We start from the raw sequence: 25,805 nt of genomic DNA, 5'->3' as shown, positions 1-25,805 counted from the left end.
TAGGAGCTGCTGAATCCACAGAACTTCTCTCGCCTTCGAAAAGCGTCCCGCAAAAATGGCTTGCACACCTCGCCTTTGATGAGGTTTGCCGCTTCTCTGCCCCCGCAGAATTGACTGTTAACGGCGTTTCGGAATTCGCGGACGTACGAACTCTCGCACGGCTCAAAGGTCGTCGTGGCGAACGTTCGACTCGTCCGAGAAGAGGAAACGTACAGAGAGTCGCCGCGAAAGCGCTCTCGAGCCGAAAAGATGTTGAAGAGCTCCCGCCACACACGAAACCATAACTCAAAGAGTTACTCAGAAGGAATGCTCCACAGAAAAGACACACCTCACATACTCTTCGATATCCGCCTTTCGTACCCAACACACACTGGCTACCGTCGGCCAAACTCCACGACTCCATTCACGAGCCGGTTGCGACCGTTTCTCCTTCACGTACCCCACCCAATAGTCGAGAACCGACTGTTACACGAATGCATGCGTCTGAAACTCTCTGGATGCTGAGGCTCGCCCACGCTTAGCGACTTCTGTTGTTGTGCGCCTCGCCTCCGGCTCGCGAGACGCGCCGACAACGTCTAGGCCGGTCACGGCTTGACTGGAGGACGTTTGAGCACCTCACAAGAAGGCTGTCAGTCTAGATGAAGATCCACTGACAGACGACGTCTGAAACGCCGAAAAAAACTCTGATTCTCGGAGTGTATCCGCGCCTCCAGTCACGTCATTACTCCTTTGCAATGGAACACGATCTACACGAAACCATGGACTACGAAGAAGCAGCGGAAGAGGGTCCCCGAGAGATGTGATTGAAAGCCTTGGAGGGTCCAACAGCCTGTCGCATACGCGTCAGCCACGGTACAATAGAGCTGTTCTGGAGGATGTCCTTTTCCACCTGAAGACAGAGAACAACAAAGGAGAGGCGAGAGAAAAAAACGAAGTCGTCGATGAGGACGGCTTGTGCTCGCCGGCGGCGACTGACGATCTTACGCGGAACAAGCAAAGTTCCCGGTCGTGCCTGGTATACGTGCATTACTATTACTATCGGTATACACATCTTCCGCTCGCCTTTAGGTGACAGGTGGGCGGTGTTCAGCAGTCTTAGATTGCTTGGTTCTGCGCATCTCTCTAATAACTGCGGTCCTATTCCGTATCCTACGTTTAGCAACTCGCCCTGTTTTCCACCTGCCGGCTAATCCAATTTTCTCTCAATACGGCCATGGTCAGCTATCCAGAGGACGCGACTTTCCCCACCCAAAGGGAATGGTCACACCCCCGCGCTTTCTTTCTCCCGCTTTTCGTCGCCGCTGCTCCAAATCCAGGATCTGCGTCGGGGCTCTCAAGCGTCTCTTACGCTGCATCCCTCGGTGCTGTTAAGAATTCCAAAGACCGCAAGATCGACCTCATCCGGTTCAGCGCCGCCGAAGAACGGCGACCCAGACTCCTCAAACGCTCGCCTGAAGTCGTCGAGTGCCTCGTAGAGAGCTTGTCGGACATCATCGACCTGGAGGCGCAAAGCAAGGAAAATCACTGGAGGGCGGAGGGTGTCCACTGTCGCAAACAGATGTGCTCTCTCTCTCTCTCTCGTACCTGAAAGAGACGTGGAGACGCTCGGAGTCGCAGCTACCCTCGTGCGTATTCGGACTGTCTCAAATGGAACGGCAGTGCCTCTCAAGATCTAAGCCCCCACAAACGTCCACAAAAGAAAGAGAAAGAAGCCCGACGACGCCTTGGAGATCGACGCAGCAACAGGAACAAACGGCTCTTCTGTCCCCGCTAGAAAAACCGAGAAAAACAGGGAAACCCCCATGGCCTCGTCTGCAGAACGGCGGCAGCGCCTGTGGCTTTTCACAGAAACGTAGGGAGGAGGAGAAGAGACGTCGATTTCAGGAAATGTCACACCTTGAGAAATCGCGGCTCTCAGAGTTCCTGAACCAAACCCACCGAACGAAACGACGCCGTTCTTCCCACACAAAAACGCGGATTTCCTGTTCTAAAAGACATACCGCGTAGCGCTTTTTACGCTGACCCGCCACGAGCCGCATGACGACGCTGCCAGTCCAGCGCCCTGAGAGTTGCTGGAAGTAGGAGAAAGACGGATGCGTGAGGAGGTAAGAAAACGTTTCGAGGGATTCCTGACGAAGAGCACAGCGCAGGCAGAGAGGCCGGAAAACCGTGGCGAACACTCACGCGATCGAGAAGAAAGAGGAAAGAGGACCCAACGGCCGCGAGACGATCGACAGTTCTTGAGGAATCATCGGAGCTGGAGCGAACATGGAGACGGTACCGGTTCGTCAGTATCTGAACAGCTACGCGTCTATGAATCCACCTATGTCTGTGTTGACCTGTCGGTCGTTTTATCTATCCACTACACACATTAACGTAAGATACTTCGCGCTCTGTTCGTCTTGGTTTGCATCTCTACCTGCCCCGCTACCTTCACCTTCCTTTTCCTGCCTTTGTTATCTCTGGACCTCTCTCCCTAACCTTCTCTCGGCACCTCTCTGCCTCTCGCTCGATTCAGGTATGCGCCTATACTTTTGCTCGTTTCTTTTTTGTATCAGTGCGTCGACATGCGAAGTCGAAGACGCGCGGAACGAAGGAGAGGCTGACGGAGAGGCACCCACCGCTTCCGTCTCGACCCTCTCGAACGTTGCACTTGAACCAAACCAAACACACAAATCCACGCAAGCAAAATGCATATATATATATATATATATATATATATATATACATATATATATGTATGTGTATGTATATGTATATATATTTATAGAAACCTCTATGTGTACAAGTGAATATCTATATCTATCTCTATATGTCCTATACGCATGCGTACAACTACTTGCCTTGTATTAACACACACACACCGATACGCATGCATGTATGAATGGATAAGCATACATACTCGGTATTTGTGAATGGCTGCGAAAGCATGTCTCTCTACCTGCATGGTTCTGTAGACGTTCATAACGATCAGTTGAACAAGAACTTGGTCTGTCCAGACAAGCCACTGGACCTCGCGTTGTCTGCGGTTCTCCGCGCCCTCCGCACCCGTCGAGTTTCCTCGAGATTCCATCAGTGCATGCGCGATGGCTTTGCTGTCTGCCAGCGCAAAGAGGCGTCGCTCCTCCACAGGCTTCCCCGCGTCTTCCGCAGCCCACCGAGCGAGTTGAGCCGCCGCTTCTGCCGAAGAAGAGGACGCCGGAGAAGAAGAGCGAGCAATGACGAGGAGAGGGACTTTGGAGTATCCGAAAGGTTTGAGCTCTTTTTTCAAGAGCGGCTCGACTTCGACGAGGGTGTACGGGATGTTGAGGAAGTCGAGGCAGGCCCGGACTTTCCTGCAGAACGGGCAACTCTCGAACTGCAGGAGATACACTGAGCAGTTGCTTTCTGAGCCGTCTGCCGTTTCCTGTGTTGCTGCACTTTCGACGCGAGGCAGCTGGAGGTCCCTGGGCAGAAAGCGCGGAGACAGCTGAAGCGTCTGCCGGCCGGAAGCCTCGTCGTCTTTGTCTCCAGAAGCACCCAGCGAAGGACGAGACGAAGAAGAGAGAAGGAAGCGAATGAGAGGCGCGGCATCCGAAGCAGTGGAGACAACGACAGGCTCGGGTGGCTTGGAGGCGCTCGGGAACGCGGCAGGTGGAGGCGGAGGCAAACCGATGCCTTCTCCTCTCCCTCCTGGAGCAGCCTGCGCACTCTCACGAGGAAAAGAAGCGACGACAGGAGAAGCGTCCGCGGACGAGACAGGGGGAAAGGTTTCGCAGCCTTCTGGCTGTGTGCGGCAGGCGGCAATTTCATGGCGAAGGGAGCAGCCAGAAGCGAGGTGGAGGCTGCGGGGCTGCGGATTTCTGATTGCTCTGCTTTTCAAGAGGACAGATGAGACACTGCTGAGCTGGTTCCTTTCCGTGGAGAGGACTCGTGCCGCAAAGGTGGAGGACGGTGCGGAGGAGGCGCGATGAGAAGAGAAGGAAGACGACAGACGAGGTTGGGGCAGAAGACGCGAGTCGAGAGAACTACTCGAGAGTGGAGACTGAAGAGAGAGAACGGCAGGCCTCTGTCTGTCGGTGGGGCGCGACGAAGAGGCCGGCGCCAGCTGCCCGCCGCATGTATGTGCAGCAGCTGAGACTGCTGGAATCCACATGGCGTTCCAAGAGAGCAGCAGAGAAAAGTCAGATCTGCAGAAGAAAAGACCTGACGTCGCGGAGGCTCCGCAGCGAAGCTAGTGTGTGCGCGAGCAACGCGCGATGAGGAAGCGAACGAGCAGAAACGAAGTCTCGATTCTTTGCACTGAGAAAAACATGCTCAAACTGATGTGTGCTTGGAGAGAGATACATAGAGACGATGCATGCGCAGAAAAATGGTAGACTCATCCACATGATTCGCGTTCTCCCGTACATCTGCATGTCCGACTGATCAACAACTTCGTCTTCCGTTGCTGCAACGCGCGTTTTTCCGCTAAGCAGTTGGAAGGAGTCTTCCGCGTACCAATGCGAAGACTGTTTCCAACAGCGACTCCATCGTTTTCTAGATCTTTACCGATGCATGCGTTTGCTTCTTTGGCCAAGATTGTCTTGAAAACCAAGCAACGTCGCCCGCCCCGTCTCCGCCGTGGTTTTCCAAGTGAGACGGGAGGGAAAGCTCCGCGAGTCGTTGCATTGCATGCGCGAGAAGCGTTCCCTCCTTTTCGGTTTTTATTCCAGGTTTCTCGGTTTCTGTCCCAGCTTGCGCTTCTGCGCTCTTTAGCAGTTGCTCCTCCGTCGAGAGACTGCCATTTCTCTCGAAAGGGCGCGACGCGAGAAAAACTCCGACGCGCTCCAACGACGAAGTCATGACATTTGTGTGTTTCATTGCAGTGACCGTGCTCTGCTACTTTACGTCGCTGGTCTTTGCTCGTTCGTACCTTTTCCGCGAGTCTGACTCCGTCAACCACATCCGCGCGCGACGCCAGACTTCTTTGATTCTTGTTTTCGCGGAAAGCATGTGCCAGTACCTTCTCTCCGTCTTCTGATACTTCGAGACTCCGAGGCGGTCGACAACTGGAGCAACGCGAAGAAAACGCGTCGCAGGGGATCGTCCGTTGCTGCCGTGAATGCACACTGGAACAAAAAAGCTGGCGAAAAATTCGAGAAGATCAGGTTTCCTCGGCACACGGAAGTCTCGCTCTTGAGTCGAATTTCAATTCTGCCCGCGCATATTTGCGTCTGGACCGAGACTCGCGATTCCTGGCAGCGTCGCTCGGATGTGCATTCACCTCAGTCCTCCCGCGTTTTCGCGCTCGGTTTGTTGACACACTTTAGCTTTGCTCAGCGCGCATTCCAGGTTGTTAAGTCTCGGAGACTTGGCGCCTCCTTGTGAGAACTCTTTCTCTGCTTCCACCACGGATGTTCCCCATTCCCTGCCTCCTGCTTCTCTCCATTTGCGGTTGCGTCTTCTTCGCTTCCTGAAGCCGCTGGCGAGACTGCCTTCCACGAGCGCCCCCAGTCTCTTTTCCGCGCCTCTATCGGGATGAGCTCGCGGAATCGACTTGGTTTCATGGCCTCAAGAGCCTCGTGAGGCTTTGACAACGCGCAGGCGGGCGTCCTCTATCTTTCGACCTTCGCAAGACATCACGGCCTTGTCATGCAACTCAGCCTCCTCGTCTCGTCTGTTTTTCGCTGCCGGTCGAAGCAATCTTTCTCGCCGTCTTCAGACTCTCCACTCTCTTCTCTCTCGGCCTCTCCCCTCTTTTCCAAACGTAACTCAGACTGCATGCAATGCTGGACGCCCCGAGAGACGCGGACGACCGAGGGGCGCGGAGCTGCGGCTCCTCCAGCTCCGGCCTCATCCAGTTGAGCATCGGAGTCTGTGCGATGAAAGCCAAAACGCACAGTAAGCTTCCAATCGCACATCCAGTTTTGCATTCTTCACCAGGACCCAACTGCATGTAGACATAAACATACATATTCATAGGTTTGTCGGATCTGAGACACCGGGGGGTGCTTCAAATGCAAGAGTTCTCCATTGCATACAGGAAACATATGTACGGTAAAGGGCATCATGACATATATCTGTATAGGATTAAATACAGAGACTTGTGGGGTCGAAGACACAGGTAAGCTGTAAAAAAAGAAAGAAGTCGTTGTGCGTTGCGTGAACGAGGAATCTTGAGTGTATGTACAAGCGGATTCTCTCAGGAGTGTGTATTGCCCATGCCTACAGAGCCGGGCGTAATTCTACTCTCCTTCTTTATTTCCCATTTTCACCGCTAGTCTCTCTCTCTACATGCATATATCTGCACATATATATCTATATCTATATCTATATCTATATATAAATATATATAAATATATATAAAACTATAGGTGTGTGTATGTGTCAAATGCTTGTTTTTGAAGTATTGCGTCCCCGCGTGGATGTACGCCTGAAGGTTGTTCTCCATGTCGAAACGGGAGAGCTGTGGGGGTTGTGCGTTTTTTCTTCGTTTTTCAGGCAAACCGATGCGAGCCATTTTGAGTCGCCTGGAGCGGTCGCTGGAGTTCCGCATCGTTGTTTTCGACGAACAGGTGAGTCTTCTGTCTGTTCTTCATTTTGCGTTTTCGCTTCCTGACAAACGAAGAAGCGGAGTGCATGCGGATGCGTCTCGTGTCGCCTTTCACTGCGGACTCTTCGAGTTCTCCGGGCGCCTTTCCCTCCTCTCTTCTTTCTGCTCTTCCTCGGTTGCTCTCTGCTTCTCCTCTTTTCTCGTCTCCTCGATACGCATCTCGTTTTCTCTTCTTCTTCTTCTTCTTCTTCTTCTGTGTTTCGCGTCGCGAGTCTCCACGCTTCGTGCTTCGTCGGCAGCTGCCTTCTGTTCCCTTTGCGTCTCGCGTTCTCTGGTTTGCGGCCAGCCTCGCTCTCAGGCGCAGTTGCCCATGTTTTCTTTGCTTCCTTTCCAGATGATTCTCGAGGAAGACATAACGACATGGCCGCGCGTGGACTGCCTGATTTGTTTCTACTCCACGGGATTTCCGCTGGACAAAGCCATCGGCTACGTGAAGCGTTTCCGACCGATTCTTCTCAACGACCTCGAGCAACAAAGAATCATCCGCGACCGGGTGCTGGTCTACAAACAGCTGCAGGTCAGACGCGAGCGAGCGAGGCTCTGCAGAGACGTCTTTTCTCTCCACACAGGCTGGTCTGCGAGTCGCTCAGGACCCCCTCGCCAGCCAGTGTCGTTGGGAGCGGACGCGTACCCTGTTCAGCGGAGTTGAGTTCACCATCTCTGCGCCGCGTTCCGTCGACCGCGAGTTCCTGTGTACCTAGGGGTCTCCCTGGTGAAGCTCACAATTTGCGTCGATCTGTCGGGGTCCCTCAAGTGGACAGACGCAGACGGGCATGTCTCCGTTTGCAGGGACAACTCAAACACCGCTCTACGGCTACATATGAAAGATGCACATACATCTCTGCATATTCATCTATCCAAAGATGCACCTATCTATCTATTTATCGATCTATTTATCTATATATATATATATATATGTATGTATGTATGTATGTAGAGTATGTCTTTGTCTTGGGAATCTTGTGTAGAAATGCCTGTTTGCACCTATCGTTGTAGAGACATTCGTCTGGAGGTTGTGGGGTGTTTCGTTCTCGTTTCGCCAGAGACATGGCATTCCGCATCCGCCGTATGTGGTGGTGGACTACGAGCGCGTCAGCCGCGGCGAGGCGCATTTTGAGGAAGGCTACGACTACATCGTTTTCAACGACAAACGACTGAACAAACCTTTCATTGAAAAGCCGCGAGACGCCGACAACCACGACAACTGGATCTACTACCCCAAAAACGCCGGTGCGACTCTGGCGAGAAACCTTCGCACATAGGCATGCGCGTTACACAGTTCCTCTATACGAACACGATGTACTGGCGCTGATGCCAGATGTATTTATACATGTATGTCTTTGTGTGTATTTGTGCGTCGACGTATCTACATGTATTTGCGTATTTTTATACAAAGTTTTGGATATGTTTATGTGCGGTTGTGTGCTTGTGTGTCCTGGGCGCTGGAAGGAAAGGCGCTGCCCTTTTCGGAGCCAGTCGTGAAGAGTCGGCGCGCGGTGTTCTTTGATCGACTTTGCGTTTAGGTGGAGGATGCAAGAAACTGTACAGGAAGCAGCAGAACAGCAGCAGTTCGTACTGCCCCGACGTCCACTCCGTGCGAAAAGATGGCACTTACATTTACGAGGAATTTCTCTCCACGTTCGGGACCGACGTCAAGGTTCGTTTGACACCAGTCTCTTTCTCCCGGCGTTACGCTTCTCGCGTCTTGCCTCCCTGCTTCAAATCTTTTCTGTTCTAATACATATACGTCCATATATATATATATATTTGTCCATGTAGATGCGTATATCTAAGGATATGAATACGTCTGCTATATATATATATATATATATATGCATGCATTGCTGTGCTGCGCACATGCATTGCAAATAAAAAAGAATTACATTGCGGCCCGCCGTGTACTAGGCGACGACGAACCGCGTGATGTGCGTTTTTCTTGAAGCTGCCTTGGTTTTGTTTCATCTTCGCGACGGGGCGAGTGATTTCAAGACCGTTAGGGCCGTTGCAAACATTTGTCTCTTCCCAAACGCATCAGGAAGTCGCAAGAAAGGAGTTAGTTGACGGTAAAACGTCGTGTAGGCTAACGCGACGTGATGTTCCCTTTGTCATAAGTATGAGTTTTCTCGGTGTCCAGACACCACTGTTTCGTTGTCGGATCTCCATGTTTGCGTCGTCCGAGAGATGAGACTGCGTATTCACGAATTTACTTTCTTGCTGTCGGTTAAGATTTTGCATCTGTTGCCCAGAGTTGTCTTGTACGAGAACTTGTTAAACGCTGTGCCCTCTTTTCAAGAAGGGAACTGGCGGTGGTTCGCGGCGCTGTGCGGCTTTTCAGGTCTACACAGTTGGGCCTCTGTTTGCGCATGCGGAGGCGCGGAAGAGTCCGAGCGTCGACGGTGTGGTTTGTCGCTCCCCAGACGGTGAGCTTTCTCGAGAGTTTCGTTCTTGACTGCATGCATCCCCAGTGGAAGCGAAGGCGCGAAGATTCAGCGCAGGCAGCGCCGCTCGCGAGTTGCGCGTTTCCGTCTCGTCTGAACGACTATCTGGTTTCTGAAGCGCCGCGCAAATGCTGCGGGGTCTGCTCACTGCATCCAGTTTGTGACTGGGGGAAACTGGCATGTCGCACGGTGCATGTTGTCTGCGAAGTGGATTGGTAGCTTCGTGGATTCTTCCTGTCAGCGCAGGTCTGTCCTGTAGTGTCTCTGCGTCTTCGACTTGGGGGGGGGGGGGGGGGGGAGGCCGTCGGCCCCTCAAACCGGGGAGCGAAGTTCCATGGGGACTTTTGCTTTCGGCGTCTGTGGCTCGAATTCCGCATGGGTCGCGCGTTGTGTTGCGGGTGAGGACGCTGTCAATTGTTCAGGGAAAGAAGTCCGATATCCGGTGATTCTCACTGAACAAGAGAAGTGGATTGCGTACCGCCTCGTCCGCGCCTTTCAGCAAATCATCTGTGGGTATGCAAGCAGTAAGAAGAGGTCGCTACGAGATCCAAGTTCCACCGAGGGGGCATCAGACACAGTGTAGAGAGAAGAAAGGTAGCGCGCGCATGGGGAGACATTTCTCGTTTGTGAATGCACCTCGGTACCACATCCCTCATTCGTCTTTCGGTGAGCTCGATACCAAATGCCGTCTGACAGTTGTGGAGTTACAAGGACGACTGTACTCAAGAAAACTGCAAGCACAACTACTCAGATGCTACTAGAGTCGGTTCCGTCGTACTGGGAGTCATGGGTTCTGACTTCGGATTGTTCGCAAACTCATTCTTGGGGTCTCGACTGCCTGTTGAGCGCTCGGCTGGGTCTCTTGCCTTCAACTCGGACAGCCAGCACCACTGTAGGGATTCGGACAACTCGAGCACATTCCAGTTTCGCGCCTCTCCCGTCTTCTGGGAGTTCTTTCCTTGTTTCCTTCTCGTCTCTCGACTCGGTTCCTCTCGCTGTCTCCCCTCTCCGTTCGCCTCCGTTCGCCTCCGCCTCGCATCTGTCTTCTTTCCACCGGCCGCGCCATCCCCTTCGCGTCTCCGCCGGTCGCCGCGCGTTGGCGAGGACAGAGTCGCGTTTCTCGGCTGTCTCTTTTGTCCTTCCGCGGGATGCTCGCCGTTTCGTTCCAACGCTGTTGCGAAATCCATGCGTTGGCTTTAGGTTCGATATTCTCCGGACTTCGAGTGGACCCTTTGTCTGCGACGTCAACGGCTTTTCCTTCGTCAAGGGGAACGTGAAGTACTACGAGGACTGCGCAAACATCCTTCGTCTGTTCTTCATCAAGAAAAGCATCGAACGCTGGAGTGCCTTCGGAGTCTCGCCGCAACTCGCCGCGCCTCTCGCAGACTCGACGCCCGCTGCATGCGCCCAGGGTGCGGGGACTTCTGCCTCGGGGCCAAGTGACCCCCGCGGGGGTCCGCCGCGGTCCACAGACCCAACAGAAACTCTCGTGACAGGCAGCAATACGGAGTTGCAACTCGTCGCCGCCTCCCCTCCCTCCTCTGCCTCTTCGGCCTCCTTTGCGTCGCCGTCGCCGCTCTTCCGTGCGTCTTCTCCCTCACCTCCTCTGCACATTGTTCTTCAGCAGCTGCTGCGAGCGCGGAACGAGTACCGCGCCCAGCGGCAGATATGTCGGGAGGAAGAGAAGAGACGCGAGCGCCAGACGGCGGAGGCGGACCTGCGTCTCCCCGCCGCCGCGGCTTCCTCTGGAGGCTCTTCTCCAGAGGGTGTACTGGGAGGGAGGGCGCTCCTTGAGGACGAGAAGCAGTTCAGAAGAGAGGGAGGGAAGACGGGTGGGGATCCGGCCTCGGCCGCAGAGTCGCAGGATGTCTGTCGCTCGCGAAAAGAGACTGGAGAACAGAGAAAGGAACACAAACGGACGCCGTCCTCAGGCTCCAGTCCACTGTGCCTGGCAGGGCTTCCCTCGCGGGAGACGCGGATGCATGCGCCGGCGGTCGGGAGCGAGGAGACAGTTGCGGCGCGGGAGGCGCGGCGCGGCTTCGGCGTCGGGGAAGACTCGCCTCAGGACGGAGCGCTCTCTCCCTCGTTCTCGTCGTTCTCGGTGTCGCATGCGCCGCTCGAGACAGATCCTCCCGAAGACAGAGCGGGGACGATGAGTCCGTACACGACCGCGGGGGAGGCAAGCGGCGACGACGACGAAGAGTTGAGAACCGTTGTGGTGGTTATGCGCCACGGTGACCGGAAACCCAAGCAGAAACTCAAGTTCAAAACTGATCAAGATCTGATTCTCGAGCTCTTCGACGAGGAGCGAAACCGCCGGAAGGAAATAAAACTCAAAAGCCCCGAGGAACTCCGAGACCTCCTGGACAGAAACACAGAAATCATCACTTTCCTCGTAAGCAGAGACACAGCCGCCTCGCACGCCAGCCGAGCAGCCAAGACAGCGGATATCGCGTTCTTGTGACGGAAAAAGACACAGAGAGCAGCAGTGAACCTGACAAACAAACAAACAAACAAACAGACAAACAAACAGACAGACGGGAACAGTCACTTTGCTCGCAAGGACGAGACAGCGAGACTGTCTCGTTCGCGTGAGAAACCTCGCATCACTTTTCTCAAACAGAGACGCAGAACCCAGCATGTTTTGCGAAAGACGAAAACGCTCGAAGCGCAGTCTATACTACTTGCATCGTTTCGCGGTTGCTTTCATGCATGTGTCTGTGGGCGCGTTTCTATGTATCTGTATGTATTCTTATCCATTTGAAAGAAAGAGATCTGAAAGTTGCATCAGAACTGTGCGGAGCTTGTGGCTGGCGTGAGGGCCGGGTGAGCGCCAAGGAGAGCGTCGCGAAGGCGCGAGACGCCAGGTGGACGCACGGGCAGGGAAGGAAAGGGAAACGCGGTCGCGAGGAACTGCAGAGCACATTGCGGAAGAGGCAGCGACGCGAAATCAGAAAAACGATGAGCCAAGAACGCCTTAGTGCGGACTGTCGACTTGCTTTTTTTTGCAGGGGAAGAAGATGATGTCTCTAGTCGCAGACAAGAAGAGTCTCGACGAACAGAAGGCTGTCCTAGAAGCTCGCGCAGCTTCGCCTTCCCCCTCGGCCTCTTGCTCAGCGTGTGCCTCGCCTGACTCTGCGTCTGCTGAGGCGTCTGACCCTGGGGCTTCTGGGCATGTCTCCTCTGGCGGGGCAGGCGAGGAAGACTCTGTGGGCCTCACTCGAGAAGCGCAAGGCCTCCAGACAGCGCTTGAGAAGAAAGAGGCGGCGATTGCCAAGCTGCAAAAGGAGCTGTCGGCGCACAAACAACTGCAGAAAGTTCTGCTGCAAGGCGACGGCTTCGCTGGCATCAACCGAAAGATTCAACTCAAACCTATCGAGTGGGAGGAGACGGGATCTCCGCGAGTCGCCTCGTCTCACGTATCCACTGCTTCTTCTGCTTCTTCTTCCTCGTCTTCTTCTTCTTCCTCGTCTTGTGCGTCTTCTTCTGAGTCGACCTCTGCTTCTGCGTCGAGCTCTTCGTCTGCGTCGCCGTCCGTCCTCTCCGGAGAGGCGCGCGTAGGAGTGGGGGGACACTGTGGGGAGGCTGGGATGCAGAGCTCCGCGAAGGGCAAGGGAGAGAAGACCAAGCCGAGAGGAGCCTCTGGCCAGATGCCGGTCGAGTCCGCGACTTCTTCCTCTGTGTCACCTGCGCCGCCATCGCCTCCACCTCTCTCCTCTTCGGGGGCGGCAGGGACGGCGGCGGGGCCTCCGGGGCGCGTGATGCGCTGCGTCGTCGTCGCCAAGTGGGGAGGCGAACTGACAGGCATAGGCCGGAAACAAGCCGAAGACCTGGGGAAGAAATTTCGATACAAACTGTACCCAGGTCGGAACACCTACGCGAACATCAAATATCGAGGCGCCAACATAAATATATATATATATATATATGTATATATATATATATGTATATATATATATATATATGTATATATATATATATATATATATGTATATATATATATATATATGTATATATATATATATATATATGTATATATATATGTATATATACATATATATATATATATATGTATATGTATATATATATATATATATATATATATATATATATATACATATACGGTTTCTGAAATGACACCTTCATAGTTACATTTATACACATATATATATTTGTATACATACCCAAGTTCTATATTTTTATATGCATGCGTCGGTGGTGATTCTCAGGCGACAGGGACATGTGGGGAGGACGGACGCTCTGTGTGGCGGACTCGATCTGTGACGGGAGACACTGTGGGGCGTTGCAAGGGTGTGCATCTGTGTGTGCATGTCTCTGCGACTGACGCTGAGAACGGTGCGTCTCGTTTCCTGTTTTCTCGGCGTCTTTGCAGGCGACAGTGCGGGGCTCCTTCGGCTGCATTCGACCTTCCGGCATGACTTCAAGATCTACACCAGCGATGAAGGAAGGTGGGTTGAAAGCCGCAGATGTCTTCGACGCGTTCGTGACAGACTGGCGTGTGTGTGTGTGTGTGTGTATGGCTTTGTCCACCATTTCTTGTCTCCGCGGTGTGTCTCACGCTCCGCTCGTCTCCGTGTCGCCGTCTGCCTGGAACTGGTTCCCCAGTCTTTATCCGAGCAGATGTCTTGGCACCTTCGCAAGTCCGTCGAGACTTGCATATCAGCAGGCGTCCTTTTCATATGCATGCCCGTTGACCTTGTCGCCTGCGCGCTTCTCCGTCTTCCTCTCCGCAACACCCACACTCCCAGTCAGGCGGTTCCGATCACAGGAGCATGTGAGGAGGCGTTTTCGTTCCCGTTGAACGTCTGCATGCACCTCCATGCATGCGTGAGACTCCACACGTTGTCAGACATCTTCAGAAGAACCTTCGAGTCATGAGAGTGACCGACTCTCTGTGCGGCATTCGTCAAGTGAAGGCGGGCGACGTTGCCGGCGACTCTGCGTCTTCCTCGAGTCCGGCGGACCGTCTGCGTCCTTCCTCTGCGTTGTCGCGAACGAGTCTGAACCGCCCCAGGCTCGCGTCGCTTCCCACTGTCGTCGCGCCAGTGTTCTGGACGGCTTTCTTTTGCAGATGCCAAGTCACCTCAGCCGCATTCACTAAAGGCTTTCTGGACCTTGAAGGCGAGCTGACTCCGATCCTTGTCGCTCTCGTCATTCGAAACAACAAGGCACACTCGCTCCTCGACGACACCGTCCAGCTCCCTGAGAGAAAGGTGAGGCCTTCGTCCCTGCGGGCGGCCTGCCCAGGCGCCATGCATGCATGCAGGGGTCAGGAATTTGCATGCACCTGCTGTTTACTCAAGCTCGAGTCTGCACAAATGGAAATACGCAGACGAGGTCGACACAGCCAACCACCGAGAGAAAGATCCATCTGCATATGCTGCTTCTCCAAATGCTGCTTCCTCACACCTTGCATGAGTGAAAGGCTTCTCTCTGGTCGTCCAGCAATATATATATATATACTTGTATATATATATATATATACATATATATATATATATATATATTTGTATATACATATATATATATATATGTATATATATATATATATACATATATATATATATATATACTTGTATATACATATATATATACATATATATATATATGAATATATATATATATATATATGTATGTTTGTATACATTACACTTAGTTGGGTTTCGTGTAGGCTGTTTTGTTGTGTCTTTTAGAGCGGTTTTCGTAGGGTAGGGTGTGCTGGCTGCGCCTCTGTTGGTCCTCTGAGCTTTGCGCAGTGTCCTGTTCGGAATTCTTTTTTTCCAACTTGCTTATGTCACTTCACACTGACGACGTTCGTCGGAGACGCTGCGGGCTCCGTAAACGGCTCTGCCGCGAGTGCCGCCGATTTTGTTTTTTTCAGTTGTATTTATAGTTACAAGTGAGTTGCCTGTATGCCGTTCACCAACTTGCATCGAACGTTCGTACCAGAGCCTAACAGTGTGCTGCAGATCTTCTGAACGTTTCACACAACGCGTAAGGCTCTCGGTCCTTGTCAGCAGTCTCTGTGGTTCTCCCTCGCGTCCTCCCGTCTTCTTTGATTTCTCTAGCCTTCAAGCGCTTCGTCTCTCGAGACTCTGCATGTTTCTCCAGGAGTGCAAAGAAGTTCTCGACGAACTGTTGAACTTGAACGTTTCCTTCCGTGACGCCTCCGACGACCAGCTGGCGCTCGTGGACGCGCTCTTCCGCTGCCCTCTCCAACCGGTTCAACTCGCCTGTCTGAAAGAGATCGACAATCCATGGCAAGCGATGCAGAAGGTGAGAGGAAGCGAAGAGGCGCAGGAGACAAACGAGTCTCCAAGGGACCCCCCTCGAGTGCGAGGAGAGCAGAGAGTTGCACCGTGCTCTCGGGGAGCGGACGAGGCCTGCGAACGCCGGGAGCTGAGACGGAGCCTGGCCGCGCCTGCCTGTGGGGGACAGAGGGGTGAGAGGGAGGAAAGGCAACGGAAGTGAGATCGCAGCAATGGAAGACGACCGGCAGTGAGGAGAAGGAAGAGAAAGGAGAAAAGCAAGAGAAAGAAGAAAAGGAAGAGAAAGAAGAAAAGGAAGAGAAAGAAGAAAAGGAAGAGAAAGAAGAAAAGAAAGAGAAAGAAGAAAAGGAGGCGTGAAGGCATTTATTTTAGATCAGCAACGCGCAAAGTGTTTCGAAACAAAGAGTAGGAAATTCCTGAGCAAGGCAGGCGCCGACAGAAAGGTTGTTGTTTGAATCGAAAGAGAGACCTTACGGAGAGAGAGAGCGACGTCTAAGGACGACACAGACTGTGTTGAGTGCCGTTTGTTGGCCGATCTTCGTCAGGCTTACAGCAGCTTGCAGAGCTTCATTGCGGCGCTCGACGTTGCGGCCGCAGATCAATGTGGAGCAGGTGGAGAGAAGAGTGACAACTCGCTGGCCGCGCACCCTGCATCGTCCAGTGGCGCGGCTGGGAGGGAGAAGCCTGCAGAGCATCCCTTTGCACAGAAACTCGCAAGCATTAAACAGAGATGGACGACGTTACTGAAAGAATGGTAAACCGTGCTGTTGTTAACTCAGTGACTTCGGATCTGAAATCGTGGTGTCTCCTTCGATTCACTGTGCTTCCTCTGGATTCCCTGTGCTTCCTCTGGCTTCCCTGTGCTGCCGGTGTACTTCATCCCTTTCTTGCCGCTCCTTCTCCCAGGCGCTCGTTGACTGTCGCTTCTCCACCCTCAGTCGGGGAATGAGCGCAGGTCGGTCGCTTGCTGGCCTTTGTGAAGTCTTGCTTTTTTGCGTCTTTAAACCTCTCTTCCGATTTTCTGTGCTGCGACGTCGCGGCGGCTGTGCACGACGAATGGATGCAGCAGCACTCGGAGGCGCGTTTTTCTCTGCGATTCTTTGCTTGTCCCCGCCTGGTTTCCGGTCCTCCCGGTCGGCTCGCCTGAAGCCCGCACAAGCGTGGGCTAACTCGCGGCCGCTTCAGATGAGGATGAGGTTTTCACAGACTCCTCGAGTTCGTTCCTGCGCCATTGCGGTCGACAGCTGTCGTCACGAAGAGTCCTCTTTGTAATGCACGTGACTTCCCTCTGTTCTGTCCTGTCGGGTCAGTGCCCGGCCAGGCTGTCGACGCGAACTTCTTCGCTCTTCAACATGCCGGCTTCCCCATCTGTGGCGCGCGCGTCGGAGAGGCTACCTACGTACAACCTGTCTCTGCGCCCTGGTTGTTTGCCCGCCGCAGGTTCGATCCTCGCACGGAGCTGTTTGACACCTCCAAGATCGCAGACGTGATGGACATGCTTCGCTACGAACTGATTCACCACCACAACGTTATGACGCCGCGCGCCTTCGCCTTGGCCGTCGAATCTCACAAGATCATGTTGCCCATCCACTCGTTTTCTGGACCTGCAGAGAGCGGCATCACCGACGCCCAAAAGCTGCGAATCGGCGCGCAAATCGTCGGCAAGCTCGTCAGAAAAATTGTCAGAGACCTCACGTTCTTCAGGCAAGCAGAACACTCAAAGCGGAAAACAGCGTTACCACTCGAGGTGCTCTCACTCACATACGCCAGTTTCTCCATATATGTATATATATATATATAGGTACTCGTATAAATATACGAATCTCGGCATGGTACAACTCTACATATATATATGTATATATAGTCATGTAACGAGATGCATTTGCAGAGTGAAAGTATATATATATATATATATATATATATATATACGGGATTAGACTAGAGTGTACATAGGTAGTTACATTTGCTGATGAGTATGCATTGGGCGAGAGTGGATTGATCACGTTGAGTGTAGCGTGCGAGGGACTTGGTGGATCGAGACTTCCGAGACGGATTTGTGCGCAGGTTTTTGGATTGGTTTTTCCTTTTCACAGAAGCGTGGATCAGCCGCGTTTGCCGATGGAAGGCCCGTCAACAACTGCTACGTTCACGGACTGGGGAATGAGCATGACGGCCGCTTGTGCCGCTGCACGGTTCGCGCCTCCACCGGGTCTCTCGCCGTCGCCGTCTCCGCTGCCGCCCCCCTTGGCAGCGCCCGACGCGCGCGGGGCGTCTCCGGCTGGGGGCGAGGGCCTGCCAGGCTCGCAGCTGCCAGTGAGGCCGTCCCTCGCGTGTGGGGCGCCAGGAGACAAAAGCACCTCCTCTGTGGGGTACGGGTCTGTGACGTCTCTCTCGGTGTCTTCCTCGCCTTCCTCGTCCACGCCCTCGCGGCTCTTCGGAGATAGCTCGCGGTCGCGCGTCTCCTCAACGGCGGCGACGCGGGAAAAAACTCCACACGGTTTTGTCTCCCTCGGGGATGTGCCGTCGGCTTTCCCGTCTGCTGTGTCCCCCCGCGGTCACGACAGAGACGGCGACGCAGGCCCAGACCGACGCGAGGGCCGCGCGCCCTGGCCGGCGTACCCTGGAGCCTCACCCGACTTCCCAGGCGCGCCTCCAGGAACCGCCGCGGCCATCTCCTCCGCGACGTCGTCCGGTGCTTCCGCGTCTCCTTCTTCGACTTCTTCTTCCTCGTCCGGGCGCTCAGCGTCGAATGGACTCCTCTCCGCAGCGTTCGACAGGCTTCGCGAGCGGACGCTGGCGACAACGCCACCCCACACGCACCGGGGCGAGGGGCGCGGGCCTGGAGTCTTGGCGCTTGTGGGGGCCCCCAGGTGGACGGCCGAGCGCGAAGAGAGCCCAACGCTCCAACCGCCTCTTGCGTCCTGTCCGGCGCTTCGACAAACGATAGGGTCGTCGCCCTCGGAGCCTGAGTCTTCCGCCATGTCCGCGTTCTCTTCAGTCTGTTCCTGCGTGTCTCCGTCCGCTTCTGGTTCCCAGCCTCCAGCGGCGGGGCCGGCGCCGGCGTACGCACCCCTCTCGCCTCAGGGCGCGGAGACGCTGCCACGGAGGCCGGCGGCGTCGTCCCCTGGGTCTCAGGAGTTCTTTCGCGAGACCGCGTGCTCGCCGCCGCGCCGCACCGGCTCCGATGGGGAGCGCAACGGCCCTGGCGGGCCTCACCTGGTCCTGAAAAACCTGTCGGACGAGGAGCGCTTTCTCCAGTCGCTGTCGACCAACGAACTGTTTCTGAAAAACGAAGGCGCCAGGACGACCCGCGAAGTTGCAGACGCCGTCACCGCAGCCGCTGCAGACGCAGCGGCAGAAGCTGCTCCGACAGCCAGTGCCTCCTTCAGAGAACTGGTCAAGGCCATGTGCGATGACGATGCAGGTAAGGGAGAGATGCATGCAAAGTCTGAGTAGAAACCACGTGCGCATTAGGATTCAGCGTCAGGCGAGAAACGATGGGAGAGCCCTCACACAATTTGCGGCGCATTAAGAAAGTCAGAGTGTGACCGTCCTGCGCGTCATGATGCTGACGAGTAGGGAGAGAGGTGGACCGTTCTGGGGAGAACCTCTTACAGTTGAACGTCTGCGTCACATCACGAAAGGCTTCCAGAGCCGCGTTCCAGGCATGCACTGCCAACTCGAGAGCTGGTGCTAACCAGTGGAAAACCACCCGCAGTGGAAAACGCCATTGCCGTAAGGGGTCGTGAAATCCGACGCATTTGGCTGGGTGTTTTGGGGCATGGTCGTTCCTTCGAGGTCTGGGATACATCGCAGGAAGAAGCAGACAGGAGAGAGGAGAGGGCGGGTGACGGCGCTTGTTCGCTAGAGAGAGATGCTTCAATACGAAGCAGGAGTCTCAACAACGGACCGCATTGGTGGTGCAGCATATTCCATTCCAGCGTATTTAGAAAGAAGCGTCCGTGGAAATGTAGAGGGACGGGAGAGACGACCAATAGTAGGGCAGCCTGGAAGCGAAGCCGAGACGAGAGCGCAGAACAGGAAGAGAACACAAAAGCTGGAAACGGCGCATGCTGCCAATGTTCAGACGGCGGACATGCGAGCCTGGGCCTCCAGCAAATCTGCAGCAGCAGAGTGGCCGAGGCAGAAGCTTCAGAAGAAACGTAGGAACGTAAAAGACAGAGAAACCAGCGAAGACACGACCCTCGACAGACAGCAGAAGGGGAATCCACGTTCTCTTGCCCACCACCCCAGGTCAGAGTGGAGTGCAGGCTTTCGAGGTTCTTGTCTCTCGTTTTCTCTCAACGCATGTCTTTCTCTTTTTTACCTTCTCCATTCGTGTATCGGCTTTCGATGACCTTTGCTCGCGAAACGATCCTGTGTCTTTGTCTCCATGTTCCTCTCCAGAAACCTCGTCGCCACGCTCTTCGAACGCACACGGCCAGTCGTCTCCTCAGTCAGATTCGTCAGCGTCGACTGGCGAGTCTGCTGCGTCTCCGCCTTCGTCGCGTCCGTCGGACTCGCGGTCGACCTCTGCACCGCATAGCTGCGCCTCTGATCCCGCCCAGCGCCGTGCGTCCCCGTCGGCGTCGTCCCCGGCCTCCTCGCCCGTTCCGGCGTCGCCCCACACAGCTGGCGCCCCGTCGGCGAGGTCCGGGGACGCGCCTGTCTCCTCTGCCTCCGCGTCGGCCGCCGGCCCTGCGTCGAGTCCGGTGCCCGGAGCGAATCTGCTCGGCGGGCGGCTGTCTCGCAGCGCAAGCAGCGCGTGTTGCTACTCGTTCTTTTCGTCTTTCTCCGGATCCGCAGGTCGGAGCGCGACGCACAAAGGCACGAGCAGCACACGAGGCAGCAGCACCGGGAGTGCAGGCGGGGGTCCGCGACTCCATGGCTCTGGACCCGCAGCTCGCGGCCGGAGTTCGCAGAAGACGTCCTTCGCGACCTCGAGCTCCAGTCGGGCAAGCAGCACACGGCCGGCGTCTGCGTCGGTTTGTTCGCGCCCGGCAGGCGCTCCGAAGAAGCGCGTCTCGACGGGAACGACCGAGCGCGGGCGCCGCGACGAGGCCGTTGAGCTGGGTGACCGTGGAAAGGCCGGCGAAGACTCCTCGCCTCTCTTGGCCCTGCGCAGCGAATCCCCTGGCGGCGCCAGTGTGGGGAAGAAAGGCGCGGAAGCCAACTGGGCGGTGAACGGCGGAAGCGAGGAAGGCGAGAAGCGCGGCGCCGGACGCGAAATCACCGACCTGCTGGCCTCGCGGTTCGGTCTCGGACTCCCGGGTCTGGGCGGGGACTCCGAGCGGAGTCTGGGCGGCGCGGGCCATGAGAAGGTCGTGATCAACTCGGACGAGTTGTGGGCGCACCAGAAGAAGGCGAAGAAGTCGGAGAAACGCGAAGAGAAGGCCCCATTGTCTCTGCATGGCATCCTCGCTTCGACCGCAGCTGGCGCCTTGCCTCTGGGCTCGCGACCTGCCGACCTCTACGGCCTCGGCGCCGAGAACGGATCCGGCAGCCGGCCCGAGTCGAGTCGGAGCGGAAGCCGGGGAGGCCAGCGCAGCTGCAGTTCGGGAGGCCGCGACCAGGAGGAGTGCGAAGACGAGAGGCGTGAGCGCCGCCGGCGACCGGAGACCGAGGAAGGCGTGGAGAAGCTTCCGAGCCCGCAGAGCGCGGGAACCGGCGCAGCGGGGGTCGCCAGGCGCGGCTCTGAGGAGACAGCGGAGACGGCGACGCCGGGGAAGAGGGGCGAGGGAGACAGTGCAGGGGTGGGCGAGGCTCGCGGCGAGGCAAAGGGAGACGGGGGGGAGGAGGACGGCGAGAGCGCTGGCGCCGAGTGTCCTGAAGGCCGAGGCCGAATGGCGGGAGACAGCGAAGGCGGTGGAGAGGAGGGAGGCGTCAGGCGAGAGGTCGCGGACGTTGATAAGGAAGACGCAGCAGGGGAAAAGAAACAGAGCGAGGAAGACGACGGTGCTGAGGATGACGAGGACCACGAGGAACACGAAGACGATGATCCCCATGAACATGAGGTATACCTTTCGAGGGCACAGTTTCGCGTTGCAGACAAACGTATTCCGTACGGAAGTGTGTCTCGGGAATAAGGAGCAAAAACGTTAAGTTTTTCTGTTCACCTCCCTCGCGTTTCTCGATCTTCGTCGACCCTTTTCTCTCTCTCTCTCGTTGCCGTCTCTCTCGATTTGCGTTCTGCGTCTGTTTCGCTCTGTCCGTCTCTCTCCACGTTTTTGCCTCTGGGGTTGTTGTCTCCCTCGACCTCTGTTTCGATCTCTCTTCGTCGCCTGCTCTCTCGCTCCGTTTTGCTCGTCCTCAGTGCGGGTCGTCGGCGCTCCTCTTCTCTCCTAGGACTCTCCTCTCTTTCTCTCTCTGTGTCTGACTTGGTGGCTCGTTCAATCTCTCTCTCTCTCTCTCTCTCTGACGCTTGGCTCTCTGTCCAACGTGTAGCTGAATCGCCCAAGAAAAAACAGACTGACGACTGTTTTTTTCGGACTGCGACTCGAGCGGTGAGGGCTCTCGGGACATCGCACCGTCTCTGGAGTCTCTCGGTGACTCAGGAGTCCTGCACCTGTCCATCCTGGTGCCCCCCTCAACAGTGCTTCAAGGTTCACATTCAGGAGGACGTCCGCGTTTCTCGCGTATGGACGTCGTTTCGCTCGGGTGTCTGGACTTTGCTGCTCGGTGCAGGTCACGGCGCAGATTCGCTTGAAGGAGGAAGAGGCGCGGATGTTCGGCATTCGCTCCCCCTGGCGCATCGTGCGAAGTCGGTACTACGTGACGAGTGCGAGTCATGTCCAGGCTCTCCTCAACATTCTCCTCTTCAGCTACGAAGTCGTCTGCGTAAAGAACCAGTTCTGCCCCAACTGCGCCGCCAACGCTCGCGGCGAGGACGGCAAAAAGAAGGCTCGGTTGGAGAAGGTGGACGGGCAGGAGAAGGAGAAGGAGGCCGCTGCGGGGAGAGAGGACGAAGGGAGGAGACGAGGCGAAGACAGAGAGAGACGCGGCCAGAAGGCGGTGCATGCCGGGGAGGCAGAGATGGGCGAGCTGTCAAGGAAAGAAAGAGTGAAGAGCGACGCAGACTCGCACAGGCAGTCCATGTGCCTTACCTGCGCAACACCGCTCCTCGACGCGGGCACCGATGTGAGGCGAACCATTCCAAAACAGTTGGAAAGTCTTAGACGGAAACATGGACGCGCCTCTGAGAAGGAGGAAAGACTCGAATGCTATCTCAGGCGCAGATGCCTGCACATCTCTAGAGGTCTCCTGCAAGGTGACCCTGAAGGTCTTGGTCCTTTAGAGCCGAATTAGTTGTGCTGGCGTACTTGTGCTTGTGTGTCGCTGCACCTTTCTCCGTCGAGGTCGGCCATTTTCTCTGGGTTTTCGACCGTCCTCTGACCTCAGCCTGCTGTTGCGTCTTCTTCTCTCACTCGGCGAACTGTACTCGGTGTTGCCTTCATATAGAGTCGGGGCTGTCTTCATGTAGCCCCCCACCCATTTATACATTCACATGTATGTATATATATATATGTATAGATAGATATAGATATATAGATATATAGATATAGATATAGATAGATATACATATAGATAGATATAGATATAGATCTCTTCGTACATGCACAAGACGAGTTACAGTCGATCTGTGTAACGCGACTATCCTTGGAAGGTCTGCATGGGTGTTTTGCGACTACCCCCTTCTTTCTTCATGATTTGTGTTTCATTATTCCCTACGCTCTCCCTTGTTTTTAGCACGAGGCGCTCGGAACCTGCGATTTGCACTATCTCTCGCACATTGTTTTTCGAGTATGGGAGAAGAAGCGAGATCGGGCGTCGCGAGGCGCATTGAGTTCTCCTCAGCATTTCTCCGTCTATTCGCCGTCTGCCTCGGCGTATCCGTCCTCGCCAGCCGGGACCTCTTGCTCCTCGCCTCTCTTCTCTTCGCAAGGCAAAGGTGGACCTGAAGACGAGCACAAGGTCCCCACAGCGGCCGCAGGGTCTGTGCCGCACACCCCCCAGCCTCCGGTCCCAGCCTCGCCGTACCGCCTCGAGATCAGCTTCAGCACGGGCGCGAAAGACGGCTTTGGGCGTACGTTTGTCCTCATCGAGCGCGAGGCGCAGGCGCATCGCCAGCGTAGCCTTCTGAGAGCCGGGAGGAACGCGTCAGACAGCGGCCGTGAGTCGCAGAGAGAGTCTCCACCGCACGCAAAAACGGAGGCGGAGGCGCGTCGCGCGCCGGCCTGTGCCGTCTCCGAAGCCGCAGGCCTGTCGGCGAAGCCCGTGGAGACAGGAGGAGGCGAGGCGGAGGACGAGGCCAGAAAACCTGCAGCGGCGAGCGCGCGTGGAGGCGATCCTTCCAGTGGAAAGATGGGGACAGAGTGCCGCAGTGGCGGTGGACCTTGGGCGACCTCACAGGATACAGATGGTAAGCGGGAGGGACCTTCCGGTTTCGGTCGGAAGCCGGCGTACCCCTCCCCGGGGGCTTCGGCTTCTGTCAAGGCGCTTCTGAAACGTGGTTTGCATGCAGAGGAAGAAGAAGACTACCTCGACGTTCAGCAGCAGGAGTTGTGCTACTACGCTCACGCGCCGATCTCTGCGTACTCGGCGAGTCCCGGCGCCGAAGGGGCTGGGAAGGCTTCTTCGTCGTTCGTCTCCGGACAGGCCTGCGAGTGTGCATGCTGCATGGAGAGGCGAAGCGAGCTTCCAGCGGAGACATGTGGAGCCGCTGCTTCCGCGGATTCTGGCGCCCTAACCACGGGACCCGCCTGTAGCGGGTGTCCATGCTGTCGAGCTGGGAATACCGCTTCTTCCGGTGTGCAGCAGCAAGCCGACGAGAGCAGCACAGGGCGACAGGGAGAGACGGAGGAACCTGGCTTCGCGGCGTCTCTCCCCTCGAGAAGAGCAACAAACAGCGCGGCGGTGAAGCGAGAGAAAGGCCCTCAGACAGGCCCCGCAGGCGAGCGAACAGAAGACGAAGGGAGGGAAGGAAAGGACTCTCGCGAGGATTTGCCTGCGCAGAGCCGAAACGCAGAAAACGGAGCCCCGCTCGTGGGCGCCGTCGTTCCGCCGTACTGCGAGCTCGCGCCACTCGTTTCCCTTTCACAAAGTTGCGTGCTAGAGCGGTTTGAAGCTTTGATGAACAAAGTAAGCCAGCTCTGTCAGCTCACTGCAAGAGCTTCTGATCGATTGATGCAAACTCTCTGCTTCCTGTTCACTCGCATAGATGGCTGTGCACTCAAACGCATCGACGTGCGTAGGGCGTATCCCTTCGTCGTTGCTGTCCCCAGGCTTGGCAGTCGAGAACGTATGCCTTTGCCGACCGACCTGCACTCACGCGTGCGTATCCACCCTCCACTCTCTGCGGTGTCTCGTACGCATAAATATATGCGTTGATGTATAAATATCTATCGATCTATATACATATATATATATACATTTATATATATATATATACATATATATATATATATATATATATATATGTATAATTCCTTCAGTGGGAGTACTGGTCTCAAGGCATCTATCGTAATATATGATGTCGGCTTCTGTTTGTTTCTGCGCATGCGCTCTGTCGCAGGTCTTGAGCCTGTACGGTTCACGGACACCGGCGAAAGCTGGGAAAGATCGGAACAATCAAAGCTCGACGACAAGTGCAGGCGACAGTTCGTTTTCTCCTTCCTCCTCGTCAGCTTCTTCCTCCTCATCAGCTTCTTCCTCCTCTTCATCTTCCTCCTGTTCATCTTCTTCCTTTTCAGCTTCTTCCTCAACGTCTTGATCGTCGTCTGTAGGCAATGGAGCTCTGGCTTCTATGCTCGTGTGCGGTGCTGGGTCTCCTCACTCTGCAGCCGTTTGATCTCGGGACTGTCTTTCTGCCAAGCGATTTGGATTCTTAGGAATCGTCCTTCGCTTCTTCCCTTGGCTGTCCTTCATTCAGTATCTCCTTTGTTTTTCCCCTCGCAGTTTTGAGGAACATGTCTTCTTTGAGCAAGACACAGACGTCTCTGGGCTTTCTCGCCTTTGATTTTCTTCCTGCAGAGTTGTCGGCTGTTCCTCTGGCGTCCTTGTCGGCTCCGCACAGATGTTTCTGGAGTCCAACTGGCTGGTGCCGATACCGAGAGCAGGAAAACTTCAGTTAACCAGGCAGTCGCGTGACGGTTAGAGCCACCGAGCGACGAATCGTTGGAGGGTGCACTGTCGACCGTTGCTTGCAAACGAATTCAGAACAGAAACTTTGCGGGACTTACGCTCGGCGGGAGGCCGTTTCGACTTCTTGTACGCCTCCAGGGGTGACAAGCGGCTTGTCGTTGACGGATGTGGAGCAGACAGCTCGGTAGCCGTCCACCGCTCTCCACCTCCACTTCACATTGTGTCTGAACGGAGTTTTCCAGCATACGGTGCAATGTTAGAAGTCACACCACACCACGGCCAAACTCCGCAACTTCGGGGCCATCTATTTATTACACACACCTGATGTAGAAAAGAAACGCGCTGCAGAAGGCGATTGAGTCT

At 55.2% G+C, this 25,805-nt stretch overlaps 2 protein-coding genes across 2 annotated transcripts; one reads left to right on the top strand and one right to left on the bottom strand.

The window, feature by feature from the left end:
• Positions 1-276: 276 nt before the first annotated feature.
• Positions 277-4,541, bottom strand: TGME49_304660 (prostaglandin-E synthase). The gene is made up of 4 exons (XM_002371850.2): positions 2,942-4,541; positions 2,001-2,129; positions 1,349-1,498; positions 277-889 (listed from the first exon to the last, which is right to left on the bottom strand). The coding sequence occupies exons 1-4, from the start codon at positions 4,133-4,135 to the stop codon at positions 764-766; spliced, it is 1,599 nt and encodes a 532-aa protein (XP_002371891.1). The 5' UTR covers positions 4,136-4,541; the 3' UTR covers positions 277-763.
• Positions 4,542-4,747: 206 nt separating this feature from the next.
• TGME49_304650 (histidine acid phosphatase superfamily protein) lies at positions 4,748-25,535 on the top strand. Its single transcript, XM_018782424.1, has 19 exons — positions 4,748-5,862; positions 6,463-6,536; positions 6,909-7,091; positions 7,618-7,804; positions 8,098-8,231; positions 8,910-8,994; positions 9,435-9,525; positions 10,213-11,407; positions 12,024-12,876; positions 13,406-13,481; positions 14,105-14,246; positions 15,145-15,309; positions 15,848-16,056; positions 16,743-17,006; positions 17,396-18,726; positions 19,710-21,316; positions 21,987-22,439; positions 23,049-24,440; positions 24,874-25,535. Exons 1-19 carry the CDS (start codon positions 5,748-5,750, stop codon positions 25,069-25,071), a joined length of 8,754 nt encoding a protein of 2,917 aa, XP_018637230.1. The 5' UTR covers positions 4,748-5,747; the 3' UTR covers positions 25,072-25,535.
• The last annotated feature ends 270 nt before the right edge of the window (positions 25,536-25,805 follow it).

Source organism: Toxoplasma gondii, chromosome VIIa, assembly GCF_000006565.2.
Source record: "Toxoplasma gondii ME49 chromosome VIIa, whole genome shotgun sequence".
NCBI classification, from domain to species: domain Eukaryota; phylum Apicomplexa; class Conoidasida; order Eucoccidiorida; family Sarcocystidae; genus Toxoplasma; species Toxoplasma gondii.
This window is presented reverse-complemented; position numbering and strand designations above follow the sequence as displayed.

Excerpts from the sequence above, each read along its gene's own strand:
- TGME49_304660 (XM_002371850.2), bottom strand. The coding sequence starts at position 4,135 with ATGTGGATTCCAGCAGTCTCAGCTGCTGCACATACATGCGGCGGGCAG. Across the intron at positions 2,130-2,941 it reads ACGTCTACAGAACCATGCAG|GAATCCCTCGAAACGTTTTC; the intron begins GTAGAGAGACAT and ends GCTCTTCGTCAG. Across the intron at positions 1,499-2,000 it reads AGCGTAAAAAGCGCTACGCG|GTCGATGATGTCCGACAAGC; the intron begins GTATGTCTTTTA and ends TTGCGCCTCCAG.
- TGME49_304650 (XM_018782424.1), top strand. The coding sequence starts at position 5,748 with ATGCTGGACGCCCCGAGAGACGCGGACGACCGAGGGGCGCGGAGCTGC. Across the intron at positions 6,537-6,908 it reads TCGTTGTTTTCGACGAACAG|ATGATTCTCGAGGAAGACAT; the intron begins GTGAGTCTTCTG and ends CTTCCTTTCCAG. Across the intron at positions 7,092-7,617 it reads TGGTCTACAAACAGCTGCAG|AGACATGGCATTCCGCATCC; the intron begins GTCAGACGCGAG and ends TCGTTTCGCCAG.